The sequence below is a fragment of the Maylandia zebra genome, linkage group LG23 (assembly GCF_041146795.1).
Source record: "Maylandia zebra isolate NMK-2024a linkage group LG23, Mzebra_GT3a, whole genome shotgun sequence".
Classification (NCBI taxonomy): Eukaryota; Metazoa; Chordata; class Actinopteri; order Cichliformes; family Cichlidae; genus Maylandia; species Maylandia zebra.
In genome coordinates this window covers 14,850,717-14,867,513 of record NC_135188.1, presented here as the reverse complement: position 1 = coordinate 14,867,513, position 16,797 = coordinate 14,850,717, and the positions used below count along the sequence as shown (strand labels likewise).

At 42.8% G+C, this 16,797-nt stretch overlaps 1 protein-coding gene across 1 annotated transcript; it reads right to left on the bottom strand.

Annotated features, from left to right (window-relative positions):
* Window positions 1-1,971: 1,971 nt before the first annotated feature.
* On the bottom strand, window positions 1,972-13,466 carry lmo4b (LIM domain only 4b). Its single transcript, XM_004552872.5, has 5 exons — window positions 12,989-13,466; window positions 11,412-11,652; window positions 6,955-7,051; window positions 5,097-5,252; window positions 1,972-2,935 (listed from the first exon to the last, which is right to left on the bottom strand). The coding sequence occupies exons 2-5, from the start codon at window positions 11,645-11,647 to the stop codon at window positions 2,927-2,929; spliced, it is 498 nt and encodes a 165-aa protein (XP_004552929.1). The 5' UTR covers window positions 11,648-11,652; window positions 12,989-13,466; the 3' UTR covers window positions 1,972-2,926.
* Window positions 13,467-16,797: the final 3,331 nt, after the last annotated feature.

Below are 16,797 nucleotides of genomic sequence, written 5' to 3'. Positions count from 1 at the left end.
GGAAAATTAGGGGACAATTAACAGTTTTTATATAACATTCAATAAACCTACCACTACAGCTAAATTGCTTTGAGAGGCGGTTTAAATTTGGGGGATTTTCAGGAAACCTGTGAAGTAAACCTCGGCTTGATTAATTTTGTTTTTGATACTGAGCCGTTCTGTCTATACGAACTTTTTAGAGTGTTCCACAAAATCCAAACATAAACCTACCTGCTTACTATTGTGTATAAATGAACTTCTGTCCTCAATTTGGTGTTGCATTTTCCTCATTATTAATAATCATTTTCATGTTTTAATATGCCCACTTTTTTCCACTATTAGTAAAGCTCTTTGATCTGCAGCTGTGTATGAAATGTGCAGCATTAATAAGCTGCCTTGCCTTTGTCACACTGGAAGACATTTTGGCTTGTCGTAGTCAGAGGCACAGGTGTTACTAATAACATTAACTATGGCTCCGTTCCATTAAAGCCATTTCCCTCCACCTGTATCGATGTGCATCTCCCGTCGATTTGTCCGTGAAAAAAAAAAAGAAAGAAAGAAAGCTGAGCGGAAGTGCTGGAAATTTAACAAAATGTAAATATTACAAAAAAGGCTGAGGTGGAAAATGTGATGTATGGATAATCAAAGCTAGACATTTGTCAGGTACATGCGAGTACCTGCATGCTCAAACAATGCAAGCAAGCAAGCAAAGAGATACAAATCGAGAATGTTAAAGTGGTGTTCCTGCCAGGAAACGACTTGTTTGTTAAATGGTCTGGTGTGTGGCAGAGCTGCCATGCAAGCTGTTCGCCCGCCATAGCAAGCAGGTTGGCATTCAAGCGTCTTGCCCAAGGATACTTTAGCACGGGATCGAAGCCCATCTATTACCTGAGCCACGGATTTAGTTACATTGTCCTGTTTAGTGTATCTGTTATACGCACCAATCGGCCACAACATTAAAACCAGAGATGAGTGACGTGAGCGTTAATTCAGTGTCCTGCTGGGAAACGTGGGACCTTCCATTTGTGTTATTCTGACTTGTACCACCTCCTGAAACACCACCACAGACCAAGCACTCCTCTCCATTGCGCCCCCATCCCGGAAGCCCCACAGGACCCAAAGGATTTGCTGTTAGTTCCATTAAAGCCTTTTGTTGTGATGTTCAAGGTAACAGGTGTGTATTTGTTGTTTTGTTTTTTTAATATTTCTTTTTGTTCAGGTTTGCGCATCAGAGTCGTATTAGATACTTGGCTAGACTTCGATCAGCATGTTCAGAACCGGGACTCTGAAAGTGACGCATTGCTAACAATCGCTATGTTTAGGTTGTGCTTTAGAAGGTCGAGAACAAATCCACTCGGCGTGATTTTCATGCCATTGAAATTCCAATTTAAAACACAAGGGTCTGTTTACTCTTCAGGTCCATTTCCTTTCCTTTTCGAGATGATTTTTTTTGCATCAAAGCCTCCTTCTGGAGAAGAGCAGCATTGTTTCAGCGGCAGCAGCGAGCTCATGCGAGGCCGCAGACTCCGCAGATAAGCGCATCAGCCATTACCGGGTCCCTCCTTCAGACCTATTAGGTCTTGCAAGGACTTCAAACACCAATTTGTTCTGCAAATAGCCCATTCAATTTGTGCCTGCCAGAAAGAGACACCTCTCTCCCTCTCTGCAGTAATTGAATCTTCAAAGGGACATTTTCCTCCATTTCTGTCAGGTATTAGAGTGATGAATAGCAAACGGTCATCCGAACAGAAAAGAGAGGATACATGTTTATCCATTTTCAGTTAGACGCTCATCATGCGCCTTTATGATTGCGAGGCTGGGAATTGAATGGCAGTGCTGCAGGATGTTCAATAGAGGATTTTCAGCCATGCTGATATCAGGCTTTTGCCCACTTGAATAGACAAAATTAGCCAGGTACTCATTACAACATCTAAAAACCCAAGTTTAGCTAATTAGAGACACTGAAGCTTTACAATGAATTTAAGGAGGCTATTAAATCTTCAATATTTTTATTACTTAAATACACCATACTGGAGCAAATGTCTCGGAAAATATCACAAATAAATTTCTCTTTCATTCAGCATTTAAATGTTGGTGATGATCTCTACATTACTGACTATGAGCAAATTTCTTCAGCTTGCCATGAGTTTCAAAGGGAGGAGCTGAGTGCGGAGGGGTCAGATGTACTGTAGCCACGCCTGGACAACGACATTTACATGCATACTGTACATACATGGTAGTTTTACAAATACACCAAGAGAGTGTTCATGATTTGTTTTCCACAAAATGCCACAGATTTTTTTTTAAACCCCATCTTAATATATAGATATATACCACCAAAAAGAAAGAAAGAAAACCAAAAAACACATTCCCCTTTGACAACACTTAAAATATAGAAAGTGGAAACACCATGTTGCTGGGAAATGAGGATAGAAAAGGAGGAGAGGAAAAATGAAAAAGTCCCGGTTTCCCCCCAAAATGTCTTTAAACAAATGTGCAGAGTTGAAAAGCCTGCGCCTTTTAAACCTCATTAGTCTCGTTCCTTCTCTTCAGTCACAACATAGTCTCGTCACGTTGTTTAATTTTCTCCTCCCGTAGAGTCCTCTAGGATTCGGATCGGTCTCCCCCTTTTTTCACTTTTCTTTTTTCCCCCCCTTTAAATCGTCCCAAGGTCACAGAGTCCGCAGTGTCCCGATTCAGGTGTAGTAAGTGCAAGTATCCACCCACAGTTGGGGAAAAGCCAAGGATTGAAGGCTGAGCGCTGGGTATGAGTTGCAGAAATAAAAAGTCAGGTTACTGGTTGAGATGTGAGGAGGATTCCTTTAGGACAAAAGGGCCTGGGGGCACAGCTAAAAAGGCCGGGGTGCTGCTGATCCACACTGTCTCGGGTGTCAATGGGTAAGGGTTAAAATGAAGGCACACATCCTGCTTCCTGCACGGCTCCCGCCTAACACACCTGAAAGGAGAGGGCGATAAAAAATTTTAAAAAAAAAAGGGAAAAGTTTAAATGAGAACAGACATCAAGCCGTCATTAAGAGCATCAGTTCACAAAATGTCATAAATGTTTCACCCCTTGATAAATAAACTTTCCACCAGCTCCAGTGTTTAATTTATTGATCAGCCAGGCTTTGAAAACCATCTGGTGTCCCATTTACTTTGCATTAACTAAAAGTGCATTCATGAAGCGATTCTCTTTGGTATAATTAGAACCACGCTCCGACATAACTGCAGGAGGTGTTCAGCCCTTTGAAACAGAAAAATGCAGGGGAGGAAAGACAATTATCTGTCTGGGTACCAGCAGCATTCAACTTTTTCATCTTTCTTGTTTTTTTCCTCCGCGATTCGAAGGGGCGATTTACTTTTCCCTTCATCCCTCAAATCACTAGGAGGGCTTCAATCTATTAGTAATTGCAAACTCCTACTTGGGGGCTAATTAAAGTGACTGACGCTGGGAGGGTCCCTCTCCCCTGGGTCAAAGCAGCTCTGTATGAGAGCAGTAATTTGTCTGTTCTGAACAAAGAGATTAGGAAGAAGCTGGGAAGAAAGCTTAATAAATGAGCATCACATGTCCTACGCCATGATCGTGAACAACACCAATTATGTCACAGCGAAATCGCACATAATCAAAACAACGGTCAGAAGATAACCCTGTGACTGCTTCATTTTCTCCTCTGCTAAACCAGCTTCTATATTCAGGCCGATACACTGGAGCCGTATTGATTCAGAGGGCTGTTATCCTGCTGTAAGCCTCTGCTGTTTGAGGCTGTCGAAATTCTGTTCGAGCAAAAGAAATACAGTGTGATAAAGTGCTTGAGCGGCAGAATAATTCTCCTTATTTCACTCGCGCAGATAACAAAAGCATCCAGAGACTGTTCCCACTGAGCGATGAGTCTCTGTTTATTTAATAATTCGCTCTCTGCTATAATTAAAGCACCAGGACCAATATTCAGATTGCATTTTAGCATCAATAATTCAGCAGTTTTCACTACAATTGATGTTAGTGCATGAATAAACAATGAGGCCTCATATTTACTACACCAGCCATGCTGCAAGAGACACTGGGGGTGGGAGCAAGGACTTAAACAGACATTTAAAATTAAGCTAGATAATGCAACGGCTTTCAATTTAAATGTGAGGAGCTCTTAGAGCTCCAAGAGCTGATTTGTAAAAGTGACAAGCCCTTAAAAAGCCTGTGACGTAAGGGGAGGAGGGATGTGGGGGGGCTTAATGGAGTTCTACCTCTCCTCTACTCACAGAACCACTCAAGGTGAAATGCATGCTCCCAACAATATAATTCCTCTTTCAGTCAGACTCTGACACACTCCAAACACCTCCCATATCTCTCAGTGTGCTCTATGTGCAGACAAGGTATCAATAAAGCTGCTTGTTGTGAGGCAAAAATGATTAGATCTGCTGCAGGCACAATGAAGCTATCCTGAAGAATGAAGTTATCCTTCGTATATGATTAGGCCTTCTGTTTTGCTTTCACTGGAGGCATCGAGATCAAATCAGGGAAAGCCATGATGACAGCTTTCATGATATACATGCTGCTGCAGCTTGCTGTCTGTGTTCGCTTCTCGGCCCCACTCGGATGCACATTTTTGGCCTCGGAGTAATAACTTAACCCAGGTGATCCCAGGCGTGTTGATAGAAAAGTCAAATTCGGTTTTAAACACTCCGTATTAATGTTAAAAGTGGACGTCTGGCTCAGAACGGCAAAATAAATTCACAATGAGTCAAATATGTGTCTGCTGGTAACAAAGTGTGAGGGCAGCGGTACACAAAAACATCATTTTCGCATGCTTTGTGCTGACAGTTAATACAGATTTTCTAAGTTCATGTCCTCCAACAAGAATGATAGAAAAATCCATTGGCTGTCTAAAAATAAAATTCATCTCTGCTCTGTAAGATTTAATATCGGCTGCATGCCTTGCAGTGAAGTCGAATCGACGACATCAATATAAACAGAGTGAAAAATGTTGCCGTGAAAATTACAGATGTTTTTCCTTTTCCTGCTAATGACTCCGGCTGACTGATGACTTTTGCTGCTTGTCTTGTACTTTGAAATGAGACCACAAAGAACCGCGGGGCTCCCTCCGCCATCATGGGGGTCTTACCTTCTGGTCGGGCAGCAGCGGGTTCGTCTGCAGTGAACTCAAATGGCCGTTGATGAGCGCTGTGGGTCTGTCGTGTTCGCAGAACAGGCTGCCGTTGATGTAGTGGAACCGGTCCCCGGGGACGAGCCGGTTCCGACAGGTGGAACATGTGAAACACTGTAAACAAAGACAGAACCGATCTTAAAGGTCTTACAGGTCCTTCCCTGTAGTGTGTTTACATTGAACTTGTAAAGGAAGCTGAGGATAAAAATGTTGCTTAAGCAGGTTCCAAGAATCTTATTTGTGACTTGAGCGCCTGTGATCTCTAAATCTCAATTTCAATTAAAGGATCCTGCCTTTAAATTGCTCCTTAAATAAAGCCAGCGCACATTAAGATTTAGTGTTTGTGGAAGACACAACCATCATTTGGTTTCTAAATAGCTTCCCTGTTCTCAGTAATGTTATCAAGTAGCTAAAAAACAGACTTTTTACATTTTAACACACTAGAACACCACATCACATCTGTAAATTCAAAGATCTTGCATCTGGCATTTATTTCCTTACATCTGTCAAGGAGAAATCTTGTCACGTTGTTGATAGATATCATGCAAAATTCAGCCTTGGATACATACATGTGCAAATTGCAGTACTCTTATTTAACCACTAGGGACATCACGTCATGTCAAAGTTTCATAGCCAAGCATTTCTTTGTTTCTGTTGCAGCAACACCTGAGCCTTAATGCTGAAGTGCCAAAAAAGGTCAGATCCTGTAGTGTCCACTTTATTCTGCTCCACAAACAAGTCACCCCCACAGCCTCCCTCCTCCTGCTAACACGTCCAGCTTTACAGCTTTAAAAATGCATGGTACAAAAATCTGTTTTTCTCTTAATGAACGCTCTCTTAATGAACAGCTAACCATCATTAACCGATAAATCAGTATGCCCTCATCCCGCCTAAACATGGCAACTTTAAATTTGAAATATAGTTGTTTTTAAGCACAGAGGCTTCAAAACCCAATGACTAACATCAGGGCAGCTACATCAATTTTTCATACGCAATCTATAGTTTTTGTAGAGACTTTGAGGCTTCAACCAAATATCTACACAAAATATTAATGTTTTCTCATAGCTAAGATCAAAACTGATCCTAGGTCTGTTTCATAAGTCTTCAAACACACGCTCACATCATTTTTCATCACAACATTTTAATACAGTGATGCTATAAAATTTCCTTTTTTGTGAAATAATATCAAAATGCTAAATGGATTAACATTACTCAAGAAGCTGAAAATTTTAATTATTAAACATGAGAACAGATGGTGATTAAATGATTAATCCGCTTATTGTTTTAGCACTCCAGCAGTTGGATTTTACACCAATTTGAATTCAAACTAAAGTTTTTGCTTTAATACTTTTTTGGATCTCCTGTTAATCATATCTCATTAGCCCTGCTCCGTACAGACAGTAGTCGCTATTGACCACAACAGAGACATTTTAAGCCAAGCACACAACATAATTAGTGTAAAGTTAATTCAATGTGATGCTGATTTGTGTGTTCTTCAAAGAGATAATTCCGATACTAAGGAAAACACTGTTATACACAAAACTGAAAACTAGGAGTGTGCTGATGTGTCGGTTGAATATCCGTTTGTTCAGCTGATTGATATCGGTATATTGGAAAAATGCTAAAATATGAAGTTACAAATGAAAGAAAATAATGGGATCACCATCAGTTATCTCCAAAAAAAAATGTTATTTGAAACATCAGCCCAGGATTTCATAACCGATGCATCGCTGCTAAAAACAAAACAAAGGCTTTAAACTGTGCAGCACTCCAACTTCATCAAGTTCAAAACTCCAGAGAGGAAACTTGACTTTACCTTGAGATGGTACACATTGCCCTGTGCCCTCATCACCAGTTCACTGGCTGGAATAGACTGACCACAGGCGCTGCAAGCTCCGCTGTTCCCAAATAATCTGAGGGGGGGAAGAAAGGGACGAAGAAGGAGTGTTACTGTGGAGCTGCTGTATGCATCTGCACAGATTTAGCCTTGTGTAATGGACTGTCCACACTTTTCTCTGCAGAGTGTGTGACTGAATGAAAAGTGTATCCGGCGCTAAGTTTCCCCCCAACTCCATTTCTGCCTCGAAGGGAAAACATACAGCAGAAGAAATAGAAAATCATCACAGTATCAACAGGAAAAATGAATCCAACACGACTCTGCCCTCCACAAGCATCTAGCACTGAAACTGCATATTACTTTGGCTGCACATTTTTTGCAGCCTAATAATAACGTGGAACATAAGCAATAAGGACCTAAGAGGATTTGATTGTACATCCAGGCGGAGATGTAGTGCTTTTGCCATTAGGACTCCTGTGAATGCTCCGTCAGTGCCGTGTTTCCATTAGAAACCCCGTAGCTACTCGGGTTGATATATAATGTGCATGGGTTAACCTTTTCAATCATGGTGTCAACACTTTAGATTTGCTTCTGCTCATCTCTTTCGTCCCTAACCTTCTCTCTCTCTCTCTCTCTCTCTCTCTCTCTCTGCCTCTTGATAATGAAATGCTTGCTCCAGCTTCCCTTCTATCTTCCTTCTGAGTCCACAATTTAGATTACTTCATCTCAGTGAGCAGCAAACTGAATGAAATTTCGATTTGAGCAGAAAGTAATTTACTGGGATCTGGACCCATTTGTCATCATATCTCACCGGGTGTTTGCTCTATCACTGCACTTTTCCTAAGCAATCAAATAAGACCACGGCATCTGACATGCTCCGGAGAGAAGGAGAGAGAGGGAGAGAGAGGGAGAGAGAGGGATGGAGACAGAAAGGGATAGGGGGGGAGTGGTTAACACTGGCGTGCGTGCATCAGATAAAGTTGTTTGGTTGGGGGGAAAAAAATTAACAAGCGAAAGAAAGAACAACAAGATCAAAGTGTCTTTCTGCGCAGACCTTCTTGAAGACATTTTTTATGAAATGTATTTAACAAAGAGGGAATAAATGCCTCTACCATCCCAACCATAACCCGAGCAGTTGTTAGAAAAACTGACAAACAAACAAGCCAGAGCTCTTTGCAAAGGGACACAGAAATGGCTTTCAATAAGGCAGCTTAGGCTGAAGCAAATTTTGTCTTGGCATCATTTGGAATGGCTCCATCAAAACTCAATTTCAGAAACTAATTAACTGGAGACCGTCGTCACAACACTGCCAATTCTCTGCTCTCGCTGGGACAAACATGACAGTGGAAATGAACATATATGCCTTGCTTTAAGACTCTTGTGCTCTGCTGCAATGTGTGTGTGTGGAGAAGCAAAACTACACTTTCCCCACAAGATGTTTCTGCATATCAAAGCCGGCTCATTCCGAAATTCAAACTTCGCTCAAATTGAAAACACGTTCCTCGTGCTCTTGTTGAATATGTTGCTCGAGGAGTTTCCTCCTGTGCGAAAGCTTTTGAGAGGTGAGGAAACAAAGGACAAAAGGAGTTTTCACCGCAGCCTTTTTACATTTGGGCGCAGTGTGAAACTCGTACCGGGTTAATTATTTTACCAGGGGATAGCTCTTGATAGTATTTGATTTAGGAGCCAAAGCCTTTAGGTGCTCAATTAAGTTGCTGCATCGGTTTAGAGTTGGGCTCTAATGGCCTCTTCTGCCAGTGAACTACAGCGCTGAGGTGAAGCCAACACCCCAGGTCAGTATAATTAAGGCCAAGGGACTCTTAATTGCAATGACACATCTGGTTTCTGCTTTTTGCAACAACAAAAAATCAGTTACTCACTACGTTTCTCGGGGATGGCTTTATCTTGATTTATCTGTCGTCTTCCGCCCTTGTGAATCTGTCTTAGATTAAATTAAATAACAAACAAAAAAAACACATTTGGACCTGTCTGTTGCCTATGCAGGCAATGACTATTGGATTTCATTTCAGCGCTGACTGCCGGGTGAAATATAGCATAGCTTGCTGCGAGGCTGTCTGGTAAATGCAGACCTCATTCACCAAGGCCTTTGAGTAGGGTAAAATTACCCCACAACAATGATTTCTGCAACACAGTCCATTAAAAATGCCTCTCTACATCAGCAGCCAAAGCACCTTAAAAGCACTAGGCCATATTGATACTGAAGCGGGGCTTTGCATAATGGCAAGAGCTGCATTAGAGAAAAGGGTGGAGGGGGGGTAGGACAGGGCGGGGTGGGGAGATTGCGAGGATGAGGGAGGGTTCGCGTGAATCTGTGATGTGCATGTGTTTCAGGAGGAGGGGGCGGGGGTGTGTAGGGCTGGAGTCGGAGGTTGGGTGGTGCTGGCGGTGGGGGATCAGCCAAATTACACTTGGTTAATTCAGAGTAACAGATCTGGCCCCAAGTGAATTGAAGGCCTTGAATTAATTCTGTTATGACAAATCAAGATAAACGTTTCCCCTAAATTGCATGCGATTTAATTAATTTCTGAGATCCAGTTTTTTTTTTCCTCCCCTGGCCTAATAGTTCACATTCTCTTGTGCTGTCATAGTGCTTGAGTGGGCAGACTTCAAAGTGATATTAAATAACCAACTATTAGATTTACCTCACACGTTCTATTGGAAAAGTGCCATTTAATTACCTAGGCTTATTCAATTAAGGGGACACACATTCTCCCTGAATCCAGCAGCCACAAGTAAATTAATTCTCCCTCTACTAGCAGCCCACAGAAATAATATCACCTCCAGCTTAAAACAACATGATCCCTACAGCAAACACAACTTTGGCTTTAAGTTAAAGCTTTTGGGGACAAGCGCTGCATGAAAAACAGGGGATGGGTTATCATCCCAGGCCAGGCATACGACTCAACTCCCGATCAGTCAGATGAGCATTATTAAATCAGCTGTATGGATATAAAGCTGAAGCTGCAGCTGAGAACGTATGTTGAGCTGTTTAGCATTCTATTACAAATATGAATCTGCCCCTTTAAGATGAAGAGGGGGAAAAAAAACAGCAGCAAATGGCCTTCACAATAATCCCTCTTCTCTCTGTCTTTCTCTCTTGCTCTCTCTCAAAAGCCAATTTGGTTAATTAAATGTTTTGTTTGCAGTGTGGCTCTCATTCATTTCGGACACGTCATTGGGAGCGGATACAAGCCAGGGACCAGATCTCATTAGATAAAACCCATCAGGACTAAAGGAAATGGAGGGGGACTATAATTAAAGCATTTAATTGTGTAGACTCACTGTCAGATGTTTTTTTCCTACCCCGCTCCTGTCTTTATCTCCACAGAGATCTCATGGTTCCATAATGTGCGTTTTAGCTCTTCCACCAAGCATGCTCTCATTACAAGTGGAAAGGTGTATCCACATTTTCCCCCCCTTCCAATTTTAATTACGTTATAGTCCCATTATGAATGAAGTACCCCATTGACTTCCCCATCCTTTTTATGAGGTGGGTGTGAGAGCGCACAGGCGCACTTTAGATTTTGAATTATCCGTGCAGATTTGATAGCAGCGTTGTACGTTAACTGGAGTGCGGTTCCATCCATTAGAATATGAGCATGCATTTCTATTATATAACAATAAAAGCAGACTCTCCGACTGTCTTGCATGAATAGAAACTCAAGTTTAGCAAATGGCTAATTGATTGGCTTAAAAATCCATACCAGTCTAGCACATGAGGCTGAGTCAAGGATGCATGTCAACTTTCAGTAAACTGCACCTTCTCTCGTCACTTAAGACTGCTCAACATGACCAGAATGAGTGTCATCAACAAGCTCTGGTTGGGTGTCTGGCACACCTACTTGAATATTTAAAAAGGCTCTCTTTGCTAATTAAATGATCCTTTTTCCACTGTATTAAAAAAATTTAATAAAACAGCCTTCACTGAACACAGATCCTGTCCGTGTCTCTTGCAGAGCTAACTCAAGTCATTTAGGACCAGTTTTCTGTTCTTTTGTTGATTGTAAAACAGGACAGACCGCATTATGACCTGCACAGACTCTCTCCTTTTGCTTTGTGCTCTGTCAACATGGCGCCACGTTTGGCGTCTTTCAGGGCAGGCCAGAGAGCCTTCAACCAGGATGCCTTAATGAGCGCTGATGACGTTAGTACAATTTGAGACACATGTCGTGCAGGAATGCACCAAACTTTGCAGACGGTTGCATGACCATGACAGATCTACATCAGCTTAGTCCTGCTTTTAACTTGATTTAATATCACAGCCTAATATAATCCAGAAGAAAAGTTCTACGGGCTATGAGAAGCACAATTTTTCCTTTTAAATTCATGCAAGATGTTTAAACATCAAACTTGCTCAGTAAGGCTGCACAAGCAAAATACAGAAAACTGAACACACAACCTGGTGATTTCCTCACCTGATGTAGTCGTTTCTACAGAGGATCATGCCACTTTTTGTGTAGCACGATGTGCCGATCTCACCCAGCTGGGCCTGGCAGCAGGAGCACTTGAGGCATCGGCTGTGCCAGTAGCTGTCCATGGTGTAAAGGAGGAAACGGTCCGCAATTTTGCCCCCGCAGCCGGCGCACCGCTTCCAGGACAGAGAACCTGTGCCCACCGGTGGTGGCTGGCTGCTGCCTCCGGGATTCACCATCGTACCTGAGAACACACAGAAGAAACCATGACAGGTTGCTGTTCAGACTATTATTTTTTTTCCTTTTACACTCAAGGACTGCTTTGTACACACAAGGGTCAGGACTTACACAGCTATGAGTTGACACATTTGTCATAACTGATCAGTTATCAGCTGTTTGAACATGTTGTATCTGCAGCTGCGAAGCCCGATCTCTGCTACAAGACAACCACGAGTCACTTAGTGAATTAATCTGCCCTTGATCTCTACGCTGTTGCTTCATCAGACCTCTTGTGATGAATGTCTATTCACTGATAACACTGTGGGGCCAGAGGAACAATTACACAGCATGGGCCTTTGTTGAGCTGTCCTAATGGCGCACAATTCCTCACTCTGCAAAGAGGTGATGTCCACAGCAAAACTCAAGGGAGTGAGTAAAGAGAGGCTGATGTTTGGCACAATAGTTCTGATGCTGCATGAGCCTTTGACCTCAGCCAAGTATATGATCACGCATCTACACCACAGCCCTGATACAGCGATGTGCACACGCTGTAATGATGTTAAATGTTCTAATCTACTGAAATGCAGGCATTTGTTTCACCCACCAAATTAATGTGGGCTCTTTCAAATGTAATCCTCTCCAATTTGGTCAGGCAGCCTCGCCTGGATAAAGCCAAATCTATGTTGAAAGACAGGTAGGCTAATTAGAGTTAGGAAGAGGGAGGGTGGGGGGTGCACAGAGAAAAGCATTCAGTAAGCCCATTAGCGATGGCTCTTAGGGACAAACCACAGCGTACCTTACTGCTGATTAAATCTAAAAGGAGATGAATCAAAAAAGCCGACCTGAAAGTGACTCCCGGATAAACAAGACGGGGCCATCATCAAGTTTCATTCAGAGGAGTTTCCTTTTTTTCCGCTGAGGGATGGAGGGGACGGGGAGGGGAAGAGGAGGGGGGTGGCTTTTAACTTAAATGGGCTAACTCAAGTAATTACACGGGCAAGCAATTTGGAGACCAAGTCATGGAAATAGAAGAGGGAGCGAGAGAGACGGAGGGGGGGGAACATATCAGACAGCCATGTGCTAAAAGCTTCTGTCCGCTGCCTGATTTTGTTTTTGAAATAGAAAATAAAAGAAATGCAGCTTCACATCTCAATTACTACGAGCTGAGTCCTTTAGAAAGACCAGTGTAATGTCCGCTGTCACATCTGAGCGCAGGCATTCCTAAAATAGACACAGGCGGACTCAAAACCGACTGTTTCCACTCTGAAAACTACGGACAATTGCAGGTAGCATATATACATATAAAATATATATATACAGCGCAAACACACAGAACAGCTGTACCAGCGGCAAACACCCACCTCGTTTGTCTCCTTTCAGGGTAATGGCTGTAAAGTTGACGGCTTGAATGGCAGGTAGGCGAACAGGTAGGCTGCAACAACAGTACCCCAAAAAAGTACAGGTAGAAAGCGGACGCGACACCGCGCGCGGTCGTCGGCCTCCAGCTCCGCGCGGCAGCGAAACCCTCGAGCTCGGCTCTTCAGCAAGCAAATGGAGTTATCAGATAGTATTTCCACTGGATGCTTCCCGTTTAACTGCTGCTGCCGCTTTTAGTGCTCTTTTTCTCGCTGGAACAAAAACGAGTCCATCACAAGCCGTAATTACAGGTCTGCGCATGCCGTTGTGTCCACAGAGCTGGAGAAGTGCGTGGAGAAGAGGGAGGGAGGAAAAACAGAAACACGGAGGCAGGCAGAGAAGCTGTAATTGACTGTCCTCTGCTCTGGTCTCTGGGTCCCGTTAGCTGCTTGTTCTACATGTGTCGCTGACAGGAAGAAACCTCCAGTAAAAAAGCCCCTTCAGCCGCGTGACGAAAGGGCCTCGGCAGCCAATCCGCGCGCGGTCCATTTAAGAGGAATAACAATTCTGGCCAATCAGAGGGAGGCGAGACTGACTCGGACACGCAGACAGAGAAGGATGGAAACGGAGGTGAGATGGACCGGAGAGAAGAGACACGCAGCAGTCCAACGTATACAAGCCAAATCAGGGGCAGAGACGAGATTAGAGCGGATTTGTACGACAAAGAAAATCCGTAGAATAAGCTCAGTGTCCTGTTTAAGGAGCTTCAATATCACCGTGATAAATATATTATCTCTTCTAAACGTCCATAATACTCGAACATGGAGAGATTGCATATGAAGCATTGTAATAATATACAGATCAAACTGTCTCCATTGTCGGGACTACTGAAAGCTGCATAGCAACATCCTGTAGGCTGCATTCATCTCACGCCCGACTTTAATTAGTTGACATTCAATAACTACTTAGTTTACCGAGGGTGACTCCAACCTCTGGGAAATATCAAGCCCCCCTAATAGCTGCGTAGTGGCGCCATCGTCTGTCACTGGAAAAAATCGCAGCGAGGCCTGCTGTCGTTTACAACCTCATTAAGCCTCGGGTCATTGGTTTCAACACCTATTAAGGCTAATCTGCAAGACCTGATTTGGCTGAGATCCTTTTAATTCCTTCAGTTTGAGTTTTTCCACCATCACGTGACACTTCTGAGATCCCATCAACTGAAGGTGACTGTAACGCTTTTTTAATAAAAATGAAATGTATATGGTGGCGACACCACGACAGAGAGGCGGGGGGCTGCTCTCCTTGTAAAGAAAAGCTGCAAACAAGTGACGTCTTCAGTTTAACCAAAAACAGTTGCTATTGGAGAAAAGTTTCCCTGTTTGAGATTCAGCAGGCTGAGTGGTTTTACATGACAAAACGGCTCTCTTATAAGATGCCCCTGGCTTCATTAGAAAGACGTCAGATGTATAAAGATGATCTTTTTCTTGACTTTAATTGTTTAATTATTCCTGCAGCTCCGAAGAGATCGCGCTGCATCAAGCTGATTTCCCTTTTGGCAAAGCCGGTGCTACTCCGCCTTGGTTTGAGCCACATTCTCCTGACATTCTCATCAAGCCTCTCACTCAGCAGAACAAAAAAACCCCACGGAAGATTGCAAAGAATGTCTTTTCCACCAAGGAATGATTAATTGATATAAATGATTAAAACAGAGGAAAATTATGAAATGAATTTGAAAAGAGGCCTCACAGGAAAAGCTTTGTTTGTTCCGGGCCTTTTTTAATGAGCTTTTCATAACTGGGCAAGAGAAATTACTCTGCGTGTTCTTTTTCTGGAGCTCTTTTGCAAAATAATTATGGCTAGTTGAAGTGAGGAGGAGGAAGTGGAGGGGTCAGGGAGACGAGGGGGAGAGAAGAGGGTGGGTGGCTGGGTAGGTGGGGGTTCCCTCAGAAATTGATCACCTCCTTTCTCCGCTGAGATCTTTGAGTCCTATGGCAGTTTCCAAGCAGCTGCATTATGACAAAAAAAAAAAAAAAAGAAAAAAGAAAGAAAGCAGCCAACAACAATATGATTGAACACTATTTCAGTGTTTAAACAGGGACGAGAGAGCGTCAGATGTGGCTCACAGTGTTGATACTCCCCACAGGGGTGATCTCACTGAGATGAAAAGGAGACCACGGTGCTTCATAATGAAGCTGCTTGTCCTGTGGGAAAAAGCAATAGAGCCGCAGTGAGCACGGTGGTTAACTTCAGCCTGGGATTCGCTCTGTGTTCTCGTCTATTGACGTGACACTGAGCCGCAGAGAGGCCGGTTTCAGCCTGAGAGTTTACACAAAACATCCAGGCCACTCCAACATTCTCTCGGGCTCATATTCTGAGATCGCACAGCTACATGTGGCCTCGTCTGCCGTTTGCGATACGACGTTGCTCTCGCTTTACTGCACATGTTGTCTGTAAAAGAGAATGATGTTCAGTTAGCTGAGCCAACTGATCAGGGAAGATTAGAGTTCAGATTATCTGCAGATACAGAGAAGCTGCTCTAGGACTGCACACAGGGTGGCACAAAGATCTCTGAGTGAAATCTGCTAAATGAGTAAAAGGTTACTTACCTAAAGAGCCATTAAAGGAACACTTAAAGTCCACATTCTCCGAAAAACATGTTGATTCAGGATGCTTCTGAAAGTGATCAACTGATTTCCTGAACATCTAAAGTGCTTTTTTCTGGATCAGACACAACACACCAGTACACACAACCTTGTGCATCTGAGAAATTGCAAAGGTTTGCAAAATTTTAAAGTTATTATAATTATATAATCCAGGCCTGTCAAAGTCAGTTCAAATGCTTTAATTGAATCAAAAATGCATGCCCTGCATAGCCTTCTCATGTACAGTTTGATCCACATACTTCACCCAGGCCACAAAAGTGCTCCTTTGCCTTTCCATGATGGGAATCTGCACACCGTACAAAGAAACTCTACTGGATTGAGATCAGGTGACTGTGGAGACCATATGAGTATTATGAGCTCATTGTGATGTTCAAGTAGCCAGTTTGAAACGATCTGAGGTTTGTGACATGTTGCGATCAGAAAATGGGTACACTGTGGTCATAAAGGAATGCACATAGTCAGCAGCAATACTCAGACAAACTATGGTGTTTAAATGATGCTGAGCTCATACTAGTATTCCAAGAAATATTCCCCACACCACTGCCGGCAGCCTGAAATGTTGATACAAGGCACGATGGATCTGTGCTTCATGCCAAATTCTGACACCACCACTTGAAAGTGGCAACAGAAACTGAGGCTCATCTGACTAGGCATCCTTTTTCCAGTCTTCTAAAATCCAATGTTGAGAATTCCCATGTGAATTGCAGGCTCAATTTCCTGTTCTTAGTTGATAGGAGTTGCACCAGGTGTGGTCTTCTGCTGCTGTAGGCCATCTGCTTCACAGTTCAATCTGTTGTTTGGTGTGTGTGGACTTACTGTTGTTTTCCTGTCAGCTCAAAGAAGTCTGGTAGTTGTCCTCTGACCTCTGGCATCAACACGGCATTTTCACCTCAAGTCACTTAAATCTACATTTTTCCATATTCTCTCAGATTCTGTACTTCAGCAGGTCATCTTGACAATGCCTAAATGCAAATTGTTGCTGTAAGTAAAAGAGTAAAAATCTATTTCCAAGTAAAAGAAATAGATTTTTCATCATGAATTTTTCTTAAAATTTTATTAAGAATCTAAAATAATATATGGATTGGATAACAAGGGACAAATTTGGCTCCATGGCCTTGAGTTTGGCACATGTGGCATAATCAAAGCTAAAG